This window comes from Mastacembelus armatus, chromosome 8, assembly GCF_900324485.2.
Source record: "Mastacembelus armatus chromosome 8, fMasArm1.2, whole genome shotgun sequence".
NCBI lineage: Eukaryota > Metazoa > Chordata > Actinopteri > Synbranchiformes > Mastacembelidae > Mastacembelus > Mastacembelus armatus.
Genome location: NC_046640.1, coordinates 1,644,296 through 1,665,555, shown reverse-complemented (window position 1 = coordinate 1,665,555; position 21,260 = coordinate 1,644,296). Strand labels below are relative to the sequence as shown.

Sequence of the window (21,260 nt, the reverse complement as noted above, 5' to 3'; positions counted from 1 at the left end):
ATATCTGTAAAACCTTATTTTCTTCAGTCACCTACAGAATATAGATTTCTGTAGATTTGTTTAAGATTTGTATTAGATGATGTTTCATTGCTAGATACACCAGGATTGCTCTCAATATCATGTCCAAATAAGTATCAATTTATTTTAATCCAAGCATTGTAATTATCTATATTGTTTAACTCAATTATTACTTACTTATACTGCATATTACTCAGTAATACACTGCCATCTGTTAGTTTTTATGTGCCCCTTGGCTTTAAGAAAAGTGGAAAAAGCTTCTTTTGACTGAGACAATTCATCTGTACATGTTCAATATTTGCCTTCATTTTATCTGAATAAACATTTTTAATTCTCTCATAGAAAATTGCTTCTGTGTGTTTTCAGTAATTACTGTTTGTAATTGCAAAAATGTAAATCTAAAAATATGAGAATCCCAATGTGTAATATCTAATTTTATCATTCACCTCAGTGTCATCACAGGGGGTTGAGTTATTCACATGAAGTAAGTCTCCTTTTTTCCTTTGTGTAATCTACCATTTTATAGGTCAAAGGGCTTACATAATTGTTTGGCAAATACCTATTTTTATTATTTTACTCAAAAGGTTTGGGTTACATGATGTGGATCCCAGTACATTATGCTTTGCAGTCCTTTGCACTTATCGAAGTTCAACCCAAAGAAGTCGTACAACAGTTACACTGATTAGAAGGACATTAATAGTTTGATACACTGAAATAATCAATGGTCTCTAGTAGAGCAGCATGCTTTCTCTTGTTATTAACACTATAGACTGGTTGGTTGTTTATCTAATTTCAACCTAATTTTAGGATTGCTGTAATCCAGAAATCCAGCTACACTAGTTCTGAGTCATCATAGAACCAGTGACCATCCTCACACACACTCATGGGCATCTATGCTCAGTGAAAGCAGTCTCTCAGCAGAGCAGACTTCTGCTGTGTAGGGGCAGGACCAGCTTTTCTAAGGCTAACTGAAGCATAAAATGTAAGTAATAAAGCCTGGCCTGGATGAGATCAAACTGCAATATTGGACTCTTGGAGCATAAAAATCTCTTACAGTCTCCCCCAACTCTCCTCTTGTACGCTAACATCTGTGTGTGTAGATAGATAGATAGATAGATAGATAGATAGATAGATAGATAGATAGATAGATAGATTGAGAGTGAACTTCAAAGGGCGTTCGTTTTTTGGGGGGGTTTCTTGAGCGTTTAAGACGTTGCATACATGTAAAATAAATACAGCATATTACATTTATTTTTCTGTATCCTTTTCCATTTAGCCCCAGCATATTGTTACATCCCCTAGTTGTTACTAATAACTGGCGTCTGTGTAAACAGAATTCAGCAATAATGGAGGCATATGCGTGCGCCGAAGACATTGGTCGAAGATCGTCAACCGGAACTCTAAAGCAACGAGTCTTGCATATGGGAAGACTCAAATGCAACACCGGCATTCCATAATCACTTCCGTAAACACACAGTTCTTTTCCGCTTGTGAAAATGGGGTTCTCACATGTTCTTGTTAATTGACAGTATAGTTAGAACATTGTAATAATTCTTGGAAATTCATTAACATTATCTTCAAAAACCCGGTTGTCTGTGAGGAAATATAACAATGAAACGAGCTTGTGTTTTCCTGTTCGACTGGCTGTTTTAGCGTTGCGTTAACGTTAGCTTAGCAAGACAAGCCTTAGCTTTGAAACATGGAGGTAGATGGCCGGGACTTTTTAAATACTCCTCTCGTGAAGACTGTCAGGTTTGGGGGCAGTGTTGCGGAAACCTTAGCTAAACATAAGCTGGTGAGTGGTAACATCATGTAAGTGTATTTTATCCCAAGTGAAATAAAGTTGAGTCTTTGTTGAGTTCAAACAGTTGGTGCAAATGATGAATAAAGGCTTTTTGTTGCTGGGTTAACAAGGTTCATTACGTTGTTTGACAGGTTGTCGTGTATAATTTACTGTTTATGTTCTTGTTTGAAGGGGGACTCAAGTGATTATGAACTTCTAAAACATCAGCTGGCTGATCCTGACATAAAGGTAATGTTAATGCTTACCATAGAAACCTTACCATGTGCATGAAGTGGTGACACACTCCTTTGTGGAAATGTCTGTGTAGTAAAGGCCCACCTCTACTGAGTTTTTGATTTGCTCTGCTCTGACCTTCGCTAACTAAAATTGTTTATCAACTAACAACACGCACAGAGGTGCACCAGTATGACCAAAAAAATGCAATCAAATTAGTTGCAGTCTGGAGCCCTGTGTACGTTGCACTACAGCCTCTGTCTTTACACACACAAAAGCCCCTTCAAAAACCCTTTAACAGGAAAAAAATGGAAGAAACCTCAGAAAAAGCAACTGAGGGGGTTCTCAAAGGATTAAGATTTATATCCAAAACAACTAGAAATGATGCACTGGCAGCCAGAGGAGAGAGATGTCGTAGGATGGCTAGTGGTTTAGCACATAGGCTGAGTGCTGAAGAGGATGGGAAAAAGAGGCAGCTGACACAAATAAACAGAGGTTGGAAAGATGAAGTGATTTTTGTTTTGTTTTGTTTCTCACCGAGCACTCTCCTCTGACAGGATGCTCAGATAGTCAGCTGGTTGCAAGAATTTCGGAGCTGTGTGACCCAACTAACTAAGGACCATGAACAGCTCATTTATACTGTCTTGGTGAGTATAGAACAGGTCAAACACTTGAGAGCAGTTATTACAGTTCCTTATATTTAGCTGCAGTGTTGCGCAACCCCAATGAGACTTGTACAATGTTTAGAGTCGAAACAATTGGTTGAATAATCAGCAACTATTTTTGATAATCTTTTAATCACTAAAGTCTTATTTGAAGCAAACCAAGTCAACAATTTGCTGCTTCTAGCTTGTGAATGTGATAAATGTCTGTTTATATGTGCCTCATCCTGATGAACTGAATACTGTGAGAGTTTAGTTGATAATGAAAACTGTTACAGTTAATCCGCTAGATTTCCCTAAAGCTGACATTTATATAAGTTATAAATGTTATAACTTATATAAGTTATATAAGTTCTGATAAACAGTTTTTTAATAGTTTTCAGTATATTTACTCTATCATGAATTGTCTTATATACAAAAGTCCATTTGCATCATTAAAGATTATATCCATATTGCACGTCTTAATGACATGCTATTAAAGCTAATCTGATAATGACACGTTGATATCAAAACCAGTTGTTTAAAAAAATGTTGTATCTGCTGAAATGTGTTTTTGATTCTTTTAACAGTTGTCTCTCATTTTTTACACACTAGTAATAAATCACCACTATGGTTCATTATAAGATATCCAACACTGGCCAAAAATCAAAGGAAAACTAATAATTATGGCAGCACCTTCATCTCTGGCTGTATTTTGGCTTCAAAGTTAAAAACAGGAGTAATGACATGGACCAAATAAAAGTTGTTTACAAGCATTGCCATGTTTAAATTTTTCCCACTTACAAAGAATGGAGAGATCTCTAATTTTTATTGTACGTACACCTCAACTGAGAGACTGAATCTAAAAAAATTCCATAAAATCACATTGTATCATTTTTAAATAATTTATTTCCATTTTATTGCATGAAATAAGTATTTGATCACCTACCAAACCAGCAAGAATTCTGGCTCTAACAGACCTGTTAGTTTGTCTTTAAGAAACCCTCCTATTCTCCACTCATTGCCTGTATTAATTGCACCTGTTTGAACTTGTTACCTGTATGAAAGATACCTGTTCACACACTCAGTCGATCAGACTCCCAACTTCTCCACTATGGGCAAGAGCAAAGAGCTGTCTAAGGACACTAGGGACAAATTTTAGACCTGCACAAGGCTGGGATGGGCTACAGGACAATATGCAAACAGCTTGGTGAGAAGGCAACAACTGTTGGCGCAATTATTAGAAAATGGAAGAAATTCAAGATGACTGTCAATCTCCCTCGGACTGGGGCTCCATGCAAGATCTCGCCTCGTGGAGTATCAATGATCCTGCGAAAGGGGAGGGATCAGCCTAGAACTACACGGGAGGACCTGGTCAATGACCTGAAGAGAGCTGGGACCACAGTCTGAACGTGTTATCATTAGTAACACACTGTGTAGTGTACATGGATTAAAATCCTGCAGCACACGCAAGGTCCCCCTGCTCAAGCCAGTACATGTCCAGGCCCATCTGAAGTTTGCCAAAGACCATCTGGATGATCCAGAGGAGGCATGGGAGAAGGTCATGTGGTCAGATGAGACCAGAATAGAACTTTTAGGTATAAACTCCACTCGCCGTGTTTGAAGGAAGAAGAAGGATGAGTACAATCCCAAGAACACCATCACAACCGTGAAGCATGGGGGTGGAAACATCATGCTTTGGGGGTGCTTTTCTCCAAAGGGGACAGGACGACTGCACCGTACTGAGGGCAAGATGGATGGGGCCATGTATCGTGAGATTTTGGGCAACAGCCTCCTTCCCTCAGTAAGAGCATTGAAGATGGGTCGTGGCTGGGTCTTCCAGCATGACAATGACCCCAAACACACAGCCAGGGCAACTAAGGAGTGGCTCTGTAAGAAGCATTTCAAGGTCCTGGAGTGACCTAGCCAGTCTCCACACCTGAACCCAATAGAAAATCTATGGACGGAGCTGAAACTCTGTGTTGCCCAGCAACAGCCCCAAAACCTGAAAGATCTGGAGAAGACCTGTATGGAGGAGTGGGCCAAAATCCTTGCTGCAGTGTGTGCAAACCTGGTCAAGAACTAAACGTCTGACTTCTGTAATTGTAAACAAAGGTTTCTGTACCAAATATTAAGTTCTATTTTAATATTGTATCAAATACTTATTTCATGCAATAACATGGAAATATTTAAAAATGATACAATGTCATTTTCTGGATTTTTTTTTTTTTTTTTTTAGATTCTGTCTCTCACAGTTGTACCTACAATGAAAATTACAGATCTCTCCATTCTTTGTAAGTGGGAAAACTTGAAAAATCGGCAGTGTAGCAAATACTTATTTGCCCCACTGTACATGATTCCATCTACCTCAACTCGTGCACATAGGATTACAGATCCCGGGGTGCATTTTTTATCTCCCAAGATCATTGCCCTGGTTGTTGTTGAAAACCCAGGCTTCATTATCTATACCCGCTTCTTCCTATTCAGGGTCATGGAGATCAGCTGGGTGAAAGGCAGGGGTCCCCAGTCCATCACATGGCCACATAGAGACAAACAACCTCACACACTCACACTCACTCCTATGGGCAATATAGAGTCACCAATCAACCTGACATACATGTTTTTGGACTGTGGGAGGGAACCCACACAAGCTCAGGGAGAACATGCAGACTCTACACAGAGGCCCCTGCTGGGTTTTGAGCCAGGAACCTTCTGGCTGTGAGGCAACAGTGCTACCCATTTAACCACCATGCTGCCCCTGAGCCGCTATTTAATTTAATTTAGTTGCCAAATTGTAAGCTGTGACTGAGTGTGAGAACTAATTAGGCATAATTATTTCAGGCTTCAGCCTGAATTATTTTGAGCTCAGCCCTGTCAAAGTTTAACACTAAGTTAACACTAGATTAACACTAAGGTCACGGACTGATCTTGGGGTGAAGCAGAACTAATTACATTGTCAGAGAGAGGGGCAGTAATTTAGCCATGCACATGAGAGTGGGAGAAAGGTGCAAATTCACTGACTCAATAGCCATAAAAGCCTGAAACGTTTAGGTGAGAACACCCAGTCTAACCGTCTTGGATATTTCAAGAAGAAAAAAGAAGGTAAAAGAGAAAGCTGGCACATTGAACTGTGTAGGAAACAAATTTGAAACCATTACAGACATAACTCCTAACTGCAACGCAAACCAGTGAAAAGATTTTCTGCTAAATGCAGGTTATCCCCTTAGTTACACACACTACTCTAAGTCTTAACAGTGAAATCATTTTCTTCACTTTGCAAATTGTTGTGTGGTCACAGAATGGACAGACAGTTTTCTTATACAAAAATATTAAAACATTGGGCTATGGGGCAAGGTTGCTGCCAAAAAAGACGTGCATGCACTAATAAACATTTGTACATATTGGCCTAAGGTTGTGCATAAGTGAATAAAATGTACACAAAAATGTGGTTTTGTAAACTTTCGTATGAGTCAGATCATACTCAAATGTGTAGTGTGTGTTCTTATGCGAGAATACAATTCCAAAAAACAAACAAACAGGAAAAAAAAAAAAAAATACAAAGCAAAATTTTACACTTGGTGTTTCTCCTTTATGAATACGATTTGACAACTGTGACTTTCAGTTATGCACAACCTTAGGCCAATATGTATGAACGTTTCTTAGTACACGCACGTCTTTTTTGACAGCAACCTTACCCCATATTGGGCACCTTAACAAAGAGGAATCTAATAGCTCAGGCAAAGTACAGTATGTTACCTTGAGATTTACATGTGATATTTACATAAACAACCATATGGAAACTGAACAGTCTCTGAGGTGAACTGAAAGAAATGTACAAAAGACAAGGCAAACATGTTTTACGTACGTATTTTGATGTCCTTAATAACTCAGCCCTACTAATAAGATGAGTTTACAAGCTGAAAACTCTTCCATCTGTTTCTATGTGTTTGTCTAGAAGCTTCCATGGGTTGGCCGGAGCCAGGCTGTGGTTGAGGAGTATATGGCTTTCCTTGGAAACCTGGTGTCAGCACAGACTGTCTACCTGTGTGCCTGCCTCAAAATGGTGGTCTTTCACTTCACTCCCAGTATGTGCCCCTGACTTGTCGTAAAATAACCCAGTTTTACATTAATGCAAATCTGAATTCTTTTGCTCATAAAAAAATAAGAAAATGTTGTAGTAAGGCAATGATATCATATGTTGTCATCCTATGTTGACTCATCTGATTAGTGAACAGCACATAGAATACTTTACTAATCCCACAGGAAAATTTCAGTGTTTCTGCAGTCACTTCATAAATTAACAGAAAGTAATGCAGTATGATAGCGTTTATACAATTAAAGGTTTACTTATAGCTTGGGCAGCCAGACACACTTTTTTTCTTTTCTATACAAAGAATTAGACTGGAATCTCTTTGGTTGAGATTGAATTGCAGGGGATGGGCCAATGGACACAGAGCAAACCAATCAGAGAAACGAACAATATGACGCAAGCTAAGCAACGATGAGATCATTGCAAAACATTACGAACATAAAGCCCGCCCTATTGCAGATGAATGGCTGTGATTGGCTCAGCCCATTTGAGGCTGGAGTTAAAGCCTCTCCATGGCAGGGGTTCCAGACCCACATTCTTTCACCAAGGAGTGGGTCTGGCTGGCCAGGCTAGCTTAAGGGAGCTAGCTTATATAATGTCCATGCAAACGCACATCTGATGAATGGGACCTATTGCAATGGGCTGCTATATGTATGACATCACTATGTTATATCATCAATGACTCATGCAGAAACATGTATGTGTTTTTTGTTTTTTTAAGAGAGAGTAACAATCTGTGAAGGAGGAGTGGATATTTCTGACTCAGACGATGAAGATGAGAGTAAGTGTCTTTTTTTTTTTTTTTTTAATTTCTATTGCAGTTTGCATTTATTGTTTGTGTCAAACATCAGAATCCTAGCGTGACCATGTGCTACATGTGACTGAGTGATTGTACATGGTGTTTTGGCTGTTAGTTGAAGGGTTGGGAGGTTGAGAAACAAGAGGTGTGAATGTGAAGCAGTGTATTGAAAAGTACTTTACATCATCATTCTAAATTCTCTGGTTTAATACAAATAAATGAACACTGTGGTATTCTTATTCATTAAGATCTCCCCAGAAACTTTGATCAGTGTCACAGGGCTTTGCAACTCATCACCAGATATGTTCCATCGTAAGTCATTCTTTTTTTTGTTTTTTCTGGGTCTGAATTTTCAACTACAACAAACTTTTCAACTGACCAGATTAATTACTACATCTATTTCAACATATGTCGCTTGTCGAAATGGAATAAATAACAATTAAAGAAGTGTTTTATTAGTTTTCTTTGGCCATTAGATATTTTAGTGTATATTATAGATGTACTCTAGCTGCTAAGCTAATATTGTTAACACATTTTAACAGGGGAATTTAATCACTTATATTTAGTATGTGGACATAAATGTACTGTACTGTATAGATGTAATATTATTATACATGGTCTAAGCAATTTACTTGTATACGTGACATTGGTATGGCTAACTTTTTATGTGGACCCCAGCAGCAGTAGCTGTTGTACTGGTGACAGCTAAAAGGGAATCCTATTAAATAAACAAATACTTTCATTCATGTTGGTGAATCAAAGAGAGTGTCAGAGACAGTTGTTTACAAGGTAAACAATTCAGATTAAATGATCTTCATTCGATTTTAACAAGCACTAATTTGTTTTATATACACCGTAATTGTGCTGTCATCCTCCAGCACAAGTCGTTTTCTGATGCCCATTCTGCAGGAAAATTTCCCCTTCATACAGAAGTCCTCTAGAACCTTGGTAAGAGACAGATGAAAGATGCTGCACATCACACAGTTCTGTGTTGTTCTGCATGCTAATGGCATCAAACAACAAGTGGTGAATGAATGAATGTCAGTGATTAAGTACATATTTTCTTTACAGGAGTGTTACGTCCACAATCTCCTAAGGGTGACAGTGTATATACCATCCATCCGAAGAGACATTTTGGAGGTGATCATTGGAAAGATGCTCAAACTGGATGTGAGTGCACTGAATAATTTTGCTTGAATAATTGTACTGTGTGTTGTGTTTCATGCTACATGAGTGTTTCATGAGTACAGTACAATTTTCAGTTTTCAGGTCTGTAACTGGGTGTGTGTGGGTGTGTGGGTGTGTGGGTGTGTGGGTGGTACTTCAGGTGAGTGCATCCCGGTCAGACATTGAAGAGGCAGAGGAGAAAGCAGTGCAGAACCAGAGGTCAGAGGAGCAGACTGAGGAGGGACTTTTTGATATGGTAAAAGCAGTAGCTTCTATTTTTTGAGTTTCAGATCTTCATTATGTGATATTTAGGCAAAAAATGGGTGGCACAAAGCAAAATACATGTGGCAGTTACGCTACACAAAAGTTTTAAGTACTTTCCCAGCTATAAGTCACACCAAAGTATAAGTTGTTCTTAGCAAAAACAGCCTTGTTGAACAGAAAAAAAAAATCTAAGTCTCTTTGATGTGTAAGTGGCATTTCTAATTATACTAATTATAGTCTAAATTAACCTATGAAGAATGTAGATTAGGTATAACAACATGCAGAAGTGCATTACGGAATTCATTCATCCGTGTTAAGTAATGTTAAACAACTGCCCAACATCTGGGTGGGGGGAGATGAAGCAGCATCTCCTCTTCCTCTCTCAGGTTTCCTGAATGCCAACACTCACTTCAAACTGTGTTTCAGCTGCTGACTTTATCTGCACTTTGAAGTCTGGAGTATAGCTCATTTGGTCAGCATTTTCACTTGTTACACTAGGAGTTAGAGCTTAGCGTGAACATAAATGTTTTTACTTTTTCTGCGATACAACATTATCTTCGCCAATGCCTTGAGTCAAAAGTGCCATCGAACACTAGTGACTATTGCACAAAATTACTGTAAATATCCACATATAATTCACTTTGCTGTATAAGTTGCAGGATGAGACTTGTAGACCGTAAAATATGCTACCTGTAGATCTAAATAATAAATGCATGACAACTAATGAAGTAGATAGGAGAATATTCTGAAACATGACAATTTGCAGTTGAAAGAGTTGTTTTTAGATCTTTTGAAATGCATTGTGTATGTTAAACATTTAACTGTAGTTGAAGCATTAAAACTGTTTGGAGTTGCATTAGAAACAGACATACTGAAATAAGTTGGAAGTGCTGAAAAGAGCTGAAGTGCTCTGAAGTTAAAAGTATGAATGGAGTTGTAGAGTGAGTTAAAGTTCAAGCACTAGAACAAGCAGGAAAAAGTAAGGGAAAAAAAATAGGAGCCGTTATTAATGGTCTAAAGACTGACTAGCCAGTGTATGCACTACTACACTTAAAGTGTAGTTGTTAAAGGAGATTGAAGTATCACTTGAGGTCAGACATAAAGAAAAAACAAAAAATGACTTAGTATATCATCACTTTCTTTTGCTGGCCTGACAACCTTTCTCCATGTGTGTGCACATGTTCATGTCTGGCAGGATGAGGATGTACAAGCAGATCAGCCCTCCAGGACTGCTGTGATGGCCCATCCAGTGGCTGAGAGGCTGGACACTCTCATGGCTGTGCTGATGGCTTACATAAAGGATTTCTGCCACGTCAATGGTAGGTGAATAACAGCTTTTGCACTGAGAACCAGTTTTAGCTCAAATTTCTCACCATGAATCTGAGCAGTGTCGGGGAGGACGTTCTGAGTGAGGCTTTCATGAAAGACATTTTTGAATTATAGTAAATGTAAAATGTACAATGTTTAATTAGGTGCATTTGGAGATACAGTGTTTTTGGTGTGTTTTCCTTCTCTTCAGTACTTTTTCTTTCTCAGGCTCTCTTCACGTGGAAAGGACTAAGGAGCTGTACAGAGATTTGTGGGGTGTGTTTGACAAGCTCATTCTGCCAACACATGGTTCCTGTCACGTCCAGTACACACTCTTTTACCTCTGCAGTTTCAGACTGGTCAGTAATAGTTGCACTATGTCTGTGTGATTATAGGAATCAACAGTATGTAGAATTTAGCTTTTTAGGTTTGGTCTTTAACCTGTGAGATGTGATAAGCTGGACTCTTTTTAGGTGAAGGTGAGGTGATGGTCAAAAATATTTTGTTCACAAAAAACCCTGGTTGTCATGCCTGTGTGTGCATCATAAGTGTCCTGCTGTTCATTAAATATGGATGCAAACAGTCTCAAAGCAGTACCACTATTTTTATATTAGTAACTGATCAAATAACTATTTGCGATTTGAAAATGTCACTTCCTGTGACAAGCCCACAGTCTGATCACTAACTGTAGTTTCATTCATCCCTGGAGAACTTGTTAGCCTCATTTTGCCCATTTTTCTGATTTACTCGTGCACACTTCTCTCCTCAGTTTGGTTTGCAGCTTCTTCTAGTAGCTGTTGTCAGCGAAAAAGCTCCAGTGAACCCACTGTGCAGTACATGCACCAAAACACCAAAACAAGCAAACAGACACAGTAAAAATACTGAAGCATTTAGTAGCTTGACAGATAGATACATTTTTTTCTCAGGAGCAGGTGGACACAAGCAGAGCCAAGCAGGAGGTAGAGTATGCCGGCCATAAACTAAAGGGTTAGTGGCTTGATCCCTGAATTCTCTAGTTCACAGGCCAGAGTGTCCCTGGGCAAGATGCTGTACAAGATGCATGAAAGTGTGAATGGGCAAATAGTGTAAAAGCATTTTAACTGCACCATTTACCATAAGTGCAGTATCTCACAGAAGTGAGTACACCCCTCACATTTTTGTAAATAATTTATTATATATTTTCATGTGACAACATTGAAGAAATGACACTTTGCTATAATGTAAAGTAGTGAGTGTACAGCTTGTATAACAGTATAAATTTGCTGTCCCCTTAAAATAACTCAACACAGCCTTTAATGTCTAAACCGCTGGCAACAAAAGTGAGTACACCCCGAAGTGAAAATGTTCAAATTGGGCCCAAAGTGTCAATATTTTGTGTGACCACCATTATTTTCCAGCACTGCCATAACCCTCTTGGGCATGGAGTTCACCAGAGCTTCACAGGTTGCCACTGGAATCCTCTTCCACTCCTCCATGATGACATCACAGAGATGGTGGATGTTAGAGACCTTGCGCTCCTCCACCTTCCATTTGAGGATGCCCCACAGATGCTCAATGTCTTGGCAATCTTCTTATAGCCTAGGCCATCTTTATGTAGAGCAACAATTCTTTTTTTTCAGATCCTCTGAGAGTTCTTTGCCATGAGGTGCCATGTTGAACTTCCAGTGACCAGTATGAGAGACTGAGAGCAATAACACCAAATCTAACACACCTGCTCCCCATTCACACCTGAGACCTTGTAACACTAACGAGTCACATGACACCGGGGAGGGAAAATGGCTAATTGGGCCCAATTTGGACATTTTCATTTAGGGGTGTACTCACTTTTGTTGCCAGCGTCAGGGTGCTGGGTCTGTATCCTAGCAACGGCATCATGTATAACGCCACATACTGTTGCAGGCTCAGCCTTCGCCTTCGGTGGGATGTAAACAACAATGGCGACTATGTATGTGAACTTTCTTGGTGCATAGTATGGGCAGAAACCAACTGAGACCAGTTCAATGTTTGGACAGCAGACCCTCTCTTTCACAGTCACATTTCGGGGATTAACCCATTTCTGATTGAAAAATGGGATAACTCCCCCACCTTTCGTCCTTTCCGCTCGTCCTTGGGTCTCTGTCCGCTCGTACAGCTGTGAAGCCAGGTATATCCACACGGGTCTAGTATGTTGTCATTCAACCAGGACTCGGAGAGACATATCAAACTGCACTCCCTGTACAGCCTCTGGTTCCGCACAAGCTCCTCCACTTCGTCACACACTGAGTTAACAGTCCCCCTGAGCACAGAGGGCAGAAAAGGCTTCTATCTCCACTTTCTATTGTTTCTCTTAGCCTTTAGCTTAGCCCTGGCTCTACAGCCACGAAACTGTCTCCTCAGCATAGTCGGGTTTGGGTGAGTTACTCCGTGTCTAGTCTTCGACAGGGCCAACAGTTCCTCTCTAGTGTACACTACTCTACTTGAGCCAGTGCACATTGTAAGAAAAAAACATACGAAAAAACTTCAAAAAAACACAGGAGCTACTTGGACTTGCTGTCATTCAGAACAGCGCACTTTTTTTTTTCATTTAAGAAAACTGATTTATTTTTCTTAAAGATGAGATCTTTTTCATTTAGTATTTTAATCTGCTTTGATGTACAGTATTTAGTCCTGGTGAGATGAGTTTGTATTGTCCAGTTTGTGTTGTATTTTCTCTCTGTTACAGGCACTGGCAGAGGCATTCCTGGATCACCTGTGGAAGATCCTGCAGAGCCCATCTCAGCCTGCCATTCTTCGCCAGGCTGCTGCTGGATACCTTGGAAGCTTCCTGGCTCGAGCCAGGTTCATCCCTGTGGTGTGAGTTTGTGTGTAGTCTGTTGCCTTCTACTCAGAAATGTGTTTTTACTTATTTTCATTCTGCATAAATATCTGCCTTCCACTGTACTAACTGCTTTGTGTGCGTAGGTTATCGCTATTACATTCCTCTGCTGAAGGTGCGAACTAGCTCCCCTAAAATCTGAGGTTCAAACATGCATGGACAGACAGAATATATGATGCCAACAAATTTGTAAGCCAGTACAAATTTTGTTCACTATACAGATATATGCAAATTTTAAGAGTGTGGTGATACTTGAACCACAGGATCAGAGCAGTCAGAACTAACTTTAGTGGCAACAAATATGTTGAAGTTCACATTTTTTGTTTTGCTTTTTTTTTTTTTTTTTTTTTTTTTTTACAAACTGGACCTGGAGCTTCTTTGCACTACTTAATTGCTATTAAACATTAATTTATTTACAGTATTTAGCTGATTGGTAGCAGCCTAAATGAGTGCCAGAGTTTAACCTGCTGTTAATAACACAGTGTCTAGATCTCTGTTATTAGATATGTTTGATGGACTGAAAAAATAAAAAGGCACTGACGTATTATCAGACTCTTAGCCCCACTGTAAATAAATTTGCACATACTGCTTAAACAGTGACAGTGTCTATACTGACTCTATGAATCCACTGTGGCTATGTTAACCCCTTCTTACAAGCTAACAGCTAATATGATACAAAAAGAAGATGCTAATCATTCTCCAGATACCTGGCAATTTTGTAAACAACAGACTTCTCATCAGAGACTGGATCTGAAAGACCCTCAAACATGTGGAGCTGAATGTCTCCAGCATTTATTACTGCCACTTAATCCTGATACTCAGTAATGTCACTGAGGGAGCAGTAAGGGTGGTTTGCTTATATTTGAATATTCATGAATATTAAAATTCACAATGAAGGACAAAGATGTGTTTTCAGACCCTTTTTAGTTTTTAGTTAGTTTTTAGTTTAGAGTATTGAAATTTTTTGTGGCACAACTCTATTGGTCTGTGTATTTTTATATGCCTTTAAAAATATCTGGGTGGGATATGCTGAAAGTGAGACAAAGTAGTTTATGCATCTGTGCCCATAAATAACCAACTGTTGTTCTAGTTCAGCATCATCATCCTCTCGTTGTCCCCCCTACCACAGCACTGTGCGAGCCTGTCTGGACCTGCTGGTCTCTTGGATCCATCGATACATTGATGACCAGGATAAAAGTGGTAGACAGGCCTGCTGTGACATCAGCCTGCATGGGCCCTTCTACACTGGTTGCCAGGCTGTCTTTTACACACTCATCTTTAGACATAGAGCCATGCTAGAGGGCAACATGAAGAAAGGTATAACACACACCTCTAATATGTGTTCATACCTATCCCTGTCTTTTCCTGCCAACAGCACAAAATGGAAATGAAAACCAATTCACATTTAATCATAACATTAGACCATCACATTTATTTTTGTACTAGGTACGGTAACCTGTGAATGAGCCATTTCTATCTTTGTGTGTATGTGTGTTTGTTTGTGTGTGCGCGTGCACACAGGTCTGGAATATCTGCAGAGCCTGAACCTGGAGCGGGTAGTGATGTGTCAGCTGAACCCCCTGAAGGTCTGCCTGCCTTCAGTCACCAGCATGTTTGCTGCCATCACCAGGTACACACTTTAACTGCTTCATATAGCTAGTTGTGTCCAGTGGTTCCCAGTAGTGTTACAGGCTATACCGACACTAGAAAGGTATCGCAATACCCTAGCCGTTTTATAAGTATCTGTAATTGAACGACAGTTTTAATAAGAGTTGAAGTTTTCTAGAGGTTGAGTCATGGCAGCTAGTTTTAAGGTCTGCCCTAAGTGGGCTTTTAACAAGGCAACACCCACATCAGGCAGAAAAACAAGATAAACAGCTGAGTTACAAGCAGAGGAAAAAAACTGGTCATTCCTTATGTAGCAGGTGTTTCAGAGAGGTTTAAACAGATTTTTGGGAAACATCAGATACCAGTTCACTTATTACATTACTTTTTCCTGATGGCTTAGTTTTTCCCATAGTATTGTTTTAGTAGTGCTGTTGAGATACTTACACAGGTATTAGTTCCCAGTTTAGGAATTGGAGCCACCTATGACTCTAGGTTTTTCACTAGATAAATCTAAGATAAATGATGACCATGGTTCCATAGGCTGCTTTGTTGCCCCGCATCACAGCTTAAGAGACTTCATTTCTCACTTAGCACTTTCTCTCCTGGTTATTCACAGCAACAGGTTTGTTTTTCTCACAGGAAATATCAAGTGGTGTTCTGCTACACCATTATAGAAAGGAACAACCGCCATGTGCTGCCAGTGGTCCGCAGCTCTGCAGGAGGAGACTGTGTGACCACTAACACCAACCCTCTGGACAGCTTCTTCCCCTTTGACCCCTACCTGCTCAAGCGGTACATTGAGTGGTTCTTCTCTATATTGTAAAACACTGCACCTGAACTATTGTCCTGTGACTTCATTGTTACCTGTTAAAATTATTAGAACTACAGCAAATACAAATGTAGGGCCTTATTTTAAACATGCAGCAGCAAGGATAAGTGCTAAGTGATAGGTCTTTGGTGCACAAACCATATGGCCATTTCCAAACCCACCTGCTGTTTTAGTTTGTGTAGGTGCAGCAGCCCAAAGCGCAGAAGGGCTAAGTGGGCTTCACATCTGAGAGTGTGGTGGTTAATAAAGACCCTTAGTCAGGTTGAATCACTGATCTCATCACTAAAAAACTGCAAAGTCAATGACGGCGAAACATGAGGAGGACAGCTCAATAAATGGAAAGAAGCTTCTCCAGGAAGTCAGTTTGCTGTGTGGATGGTGTAGTGGCAATATCCATATATACAGCTCCTTGAATCTGCAGCCAGAGGCAGGTGGTGTGGGTTTTTACTTAATGTGCACACAGATGATAGAAAGAAATTGTTTCTGAAAAGCTCTAGCATCAGTGGACAAATCATCATCTTTAATGGAATACTCTAAAATAAAAGTTCATTTTGACCTTGGAGACAAACCACATAATAACATATGACATAAAGTTGAACTTGTTTTGTTGGGGAAATCATCTAATATAACCAGTAAAATATTGTAGGTCAATGCAGTATCCTTTAAAGTGATGGAAACACCACTGTGTGTGTGTATTTGTGTTTGTTTCCATAATACTCAGGTCTGGTCAGCTGATTGAGCCATTCTACCAGGTCTGGGAGGAACTGGTGGACACAGAGCTGCTTCCTGCCAAAACAGGCCAACAGGTGAGTTGACAGAGAGGTGTTCAGGGAGTACTCTAGCTGTTACCTTCACATGGCCACACAAGCTGGACTTGTAAGAGTACCAGTTTTGAGAAGGAATTATGACCATTGCTTTTGCTTTGGATTTTTTCTTGATTAATCATATTGTCCATAAAATGCTAGAAAATATTCAAATTGCCATCAGAGGTTTGGAGAACAGAACATGATCAAATAACTTATTTTGACAGATGGTCCAGTACCCAAAAATTACTCAGCAATAATACACCACAAAGTAATGTGCCAAATTCCTCCTCATGGAGAAGCTGGAAACAGCATGTGTTGAGAAAGATTACTTCATCAAAAAGATATGTTTTTTTGTCAAATAATTACTCAATAGACTAATCTGTTATATCAAAGTAGCAGAGGCTGCAATTTCCTGATATGTAGTCTCTAATATTGCTCCGTATCTAAAAACACTGGATCCTACACTTCCCATAATGCAATTTGCACCATAGTAACATTTTTATTTATAGTTATTATAAATAGTGTCCGACTGAACCAAATGACTACGGGCCCTTGGCTTTTACGTCCCACGTTATGAAGGTCCTGAAGGTCAATCATGATTATTTGGGTCAATATTCAAGTTACTGTTATTTATCACAATTGCGTATTGACTTTGGACTTTAGTCTACAGCCTATAAACAAATTAAAATATAACATGAAATCATTTATGTAGCTGACAGTCAGGGCAGGTCCATGGACACTGCAAAGCCTGTCAGTAAAAGATATTTTAAGCCAATACATAATCCAAGGGAGCCAACATGTCCAACTTGGCAAAGCACCTCACTGACAGATGTGACAACTTGGATAAAATATTTGTGAAATGTCAATGGTCAGTAATTAAATGTGATAAATATCACTACACCATGACATGCCAAGTCAACAGAGTGAATAATTTTGTGACAAGCAAATGTCTTTCACCATCAGTATTTGACAAGTAAATTACACAGGGCAACGGTCAACTTACCAATAACTTAACATACCAATGTCCCACTTGTTATTTTATGGCCTCTGTTCACATTCTCTGCTCCATTGTCAGAGTATTTTGTCTTTTTGCATTTATTAGGTTTTATGTTCTGTCATCTGTTCCTTTTCCTGATATCACACACACGTACACACACGACCGGGTTTAGGCTTCAGGAGGGCGAAAGCTTCACAACATAAGGCAAAATAAGCAAAGTGCAATGGGGCAAAAAAAGTCTTTTTTTTTTTTTCTTGATTATATTGTTTTTGTGATTGTTTGCTGCTGAAATTGAAATCAAAACTTGATTAATTGCACAGCTCTAGTACACGGACTAAGTAAAACTCTTAGTGATGCCACATTCATAAATATTTAGGTGTTGCATGTATCAGGAATGGACAGGAAGAGGAGTACAGAGGCCTGATAAAATCCTTCAGTGACTGGACAAAAACTGCCTCCTACTGCAAAGGTCTAAGCCCCCTCCTCATCCAGTCAACATCTGTGGTGTGGACATCGAAGTGGTGCCAGCCTACAAATATCTGGTCGTGCACCTGGACAATAAATTGGACTGGTCACTGAACACTGATGTTGTATATAAAAAAGGGCAGAGATGACTCTTCCTTCTAAAGCAGCTTAGGGCCCTGGACGTCTGCAGGAAGATGCTGCATGTTTTACCAAACTATGTTAGCCAGCCTGCTGTTTTATGCTGCAGTCTGCTGGGGAGGCAGCATAAAGCAGAGGGATGCAAGGCAGCTGGACAAACTGATGCAAAAAGCTGGTTCAGTGACTGGACTCCCTGGAGGCTGTGGTGGAGGGAAGTCATTGTACATCTGTTTTGACAGGCTGAATTATAAAAACACATGCATAGAATGGAAATGTAATTGTGATAGGAAGGATATCAGAGTGATTAGTGACTAGTCTCACTAGTCTGGGAGTGTTATTTTCAGAGTTGGTCCATGGTAACTTGGTTAACTTGGTTCTTCTTTCTGTCTGTCAGGGCTTGAGAGAGGATGAGGATGACTTCCTGTGTGGGGAGATGCCCCAGATGGAAGGCATTGTGGGAATGACACCCGGCTCCTATGATTCCAACATCCGCAGCCCAAGCAGTGTGGGTTCACCGTCCACTGCCTTCCAGAGACTGTTCTAGTCCCTTGTCATGGACAATCATGTCCTGATGACCCATCTTTCATTATTAATAATAAATTTGACTTGACACATGCATCAGTGCAGAGAGTCAAAGCAACAGCATCAGTAAGAGAACCCATACTCCTGATGATGAGGTTAATGTTCTGAAGAGGTATCTAAGGTTTTAAAAAAGGTCTGTAAATAGATCGTTGCAGAGTGCCCAATAGCTTTTGGCTTTTTTTTTTTTTCATTATGGCAGAATGTGGGCACAAATGAAACTGAGCTGAAAAGCTTGTTATTTTTTGTTATAGGACAGTTATTTATGACATATAACTAAACCAGAAGAGGTTCTGAGGCAATCCCACAACCCTGCATGGAATCCATGCTCAGCTCATCACAGTCCTAAGTTCCCAGTGAGCTATAGCAAACATTTTCTACACAAACAGAATATCTTTGTACTTTAAACATGTTAGGGATAAGTTTGAAATGGGGAATAAAACAAGGGAGCTTCTGGTATCCTCCACCACCACTGAGCTCTGTGATAAACATTGGAAAAGTGCAACACTTGTCAATGGGGAGTATGTGGCACGAAAAAGCAAATTCCAGGCACTCAAGTGAATAGTTGGCTAGTCTGGATTTGGATTTTTTGTGCCTACAATCCTATTCTCAGATGAGGCAGAACATTTTCAGTGTTTTTCCTATCCTTTAAGGTATTGAATATTGTCATTTCTCACATCTTTTTGAGAATTTGTTTAATCTATGATGTCACTGAGATTTCTCTGAATGAATAGACATTTTTTCAATACAGACTCCTTGTGGCTTGTGTAAATACCTCCTGTTCAGTGTTTATACTATAACTGAACTATAGCGACCTGTCTGTTTTCTTCGAATATTGTGATCATTCTCTGGAAAAGATCTTATTCCGGAAGACTACTGTCATAAGTACACATTGTCTCAGGCCAGTTTTTAGTAAATTGTCTTTTAATGTGAGATGCACATGGCTTATTGTTTGGCTCGTTTAGAAAACTAGCGTGTGATACACAAGAAGTGTTTGTGTGTCAAATCAATTTCGCCCCATTTTTTAAAACTGTCACCCTGTTGAAATTTGGAAAACAAAAAAACTATTTTGGAATAGACATGAGGCCAGGTCTGGTCATCAGTTATTCCTTTAATATAAAACAGTAACAGAAAAAATATGAGGCCACACCAAAGATTCAATCTGGCTGAAGTACAGGACATGTTGGTTTTTTTTTTTTTTTTTAAAAAAGGGTTTGCAGTTGTCTGTATAAATAAAATCAACCCTTTACATGTAGTCTGAGTCTGATGTATGCCTAAACTTTGTGACTAATAAGTTTACACAGCTGGAGCTACAGCAACATTAAAGCCACTCCTGGATGCAGGAGGCACATCAACATGAACCATGCACTAATATGAAGCTGCAGATGACACACTGCTTAAGTCAGTTAGCATGATGAGAAAGGGGCACTGTTGTTTTCTTTTCCTCTTTTGCTCATTAGGCCATTATTTTGTGGCCCATCAAGCAAGCGAGAGTATGTGAGGGATGCATAGGGCAGTATGCTGTTATAACACACTGAATGAACCAGCTCAGATCTGTCATTTCCAGGCCAAGAAGTCTTCTTTGCATGCAATCTGTGGAGGAATCCAGGTGTCTGTGTGTAGAGGCTTAAAAAGAACTCAGGGTATTAACCAAGTTTACGCAGCATGTCTGTGTTGTGGACTTGGGCATGCAGCTCTCCTAACACCACTTTCTGTCAGAGTAACAGAAAAGAAAATTTTATTTGGCAGAGCACTGCTCATGGAGACTTATATGCTTACACTGTTGAATGTCCTCTTGTCATGGCTGAATCCAACACATCCTAAGGAAGACACTAATTTGACGTGTGTGAGCAAGCTTTGGCATTAAAACACTGCCTGTGTTTTGTCAGTTGGTCACAGTGGACTGAGGATTTGGTTTACTGAAGTGACATTGGCGTAGTGGGTCAATGGCCTCCTCAGCCTGTCCAGGCCCTCCCACTGTCCTCTCTGGCTCTTTGTTGCTCACATATGATGAGGGCTGGAATCTGGAGCTGATGCTGCCTCTGATGCACCCGCTGATGCTGCAGGTGAAGCGCAGAAAAACACTTTTGAGCAATTGTTATTAAATCAGCATGATGCATTTATTTCTCTAATATGTGTGCAGTCACCACTGTGGGGGTCTTGTGTTCTACACTACATTTTTTCTAATTTGTTTTTATTGTGTATGTTGATTTTTTCCTGTGCACACATTAGATTGTTTAACTCAAGTCAAATCAACAAAAAAAGGAAAGGAAAAAAAGATGAACATGGTTAGCAGTACACAAAATATTACATTAACATTTTCAGCTACACAGTCTGCTTCACTTCATAATTTGTTATTTTGTTCTAAACAGCTAGATGCCAAAAGTAAGACAGCTTAATAATAAATGAATCATTTTTTTAATCAATTATTTTCTGATGGCGATTGGATGTTTGATGAATTGTTTGGTCTATAAAATGTATAAAACACAACTACTGGTTCAGAACTCAGCTGGTTTATGTAAATTGAGAAAATAGTGAAAGAATATCCTAATGGCGCCTTTTCCTTACTCCTCTAATGTATCCAACTCTGTACATACTTTTGTCATCAGCAGAGATGCTCCAGACTCCCTCCACCAGTTCTTTGGCCTCCACAACCAGCTGGAAGGCAGGATCAGGAAGT

The 21,260-nt window shown here is 39.6% G+C and overlaps 1 protein-coding gene across 2 annotated transcripts; it reads left to right on the top strand.

Moving 5' to 3' along the window:
- Positions 1-1,484: 1,484 nt before the first annotated feature.
- rrn3 (RRN3 homolog, RNA polymerase I transcription factor) lies at positions 1,485-19,835 on the top strand. 2 transcript variants are annotated; one of them, XM_026324951.1, is made up of 17 exons: positions 1,485-1,813; positions 1,994-2,050; positions 2,593-2,682; positions 6,635-6,761; positions 7,488-7,547; positions 7,814-7,877; positions 8,444-8,513; positions 8,637-8,735; positions 8,893-8,988; positions 10,192-10,315; positions 10,533-10,663; positions 13,006-13,136; positions 14,288-14,475; positions 14,680-14,788; positions 15,406-15,558; positions 16,317-16,401; positions 18,396-19,835. In XM_026324951.1, exons 1-17 carry the CDS (start codon positions 1,718-1,720, stop codon positions 18,543-18,545), a joined length of 1,830 nt encoding a protein of 609 aa, XP_026180736.1. In that variant the 5' UTR covers positions 1,485-1,717; the 3' UTR covers positions 18,546-19,835. The 2 variants fall into 2 exon arrangements, with proteins under 2 accessions (XP_026180736.1, XP_026180735.1); XM_026324950.1 differs by having other exon boundaries at positions 6,632-6,761.
- The last annotated feature ends 1,425 nt before the right edge of the window (positions 19,836-21,260 follow it).

What these genes read in the sequence shown, in the direction of transcription:
- rrn3 (XM_026324950.1), top strand. Translation starts at nt 1,718, where the DNA reads ATGGAGGTAGATGGCCGGGACTTTTTAAATACTCCTCTCGTGAAGACT. An exon ending in TGGCTGATCCTGACATAAAG is followed by an intron (nt 2,051 to 2,592) that starts GTAATGTTAATG and finishes CTCCTCTGACAG; the next exon opens with GATGCTCAGATAGTCAGCTG. An exon ending in GGATTTCTGCCACGTCAATG is followed by an intron (nt 10,316 to 10,532) that starts GTAGGTGAATAA and finishes TTTCTTTCTCAG; the next exon opens with GCTCTCTTCACGTGGAAAGG.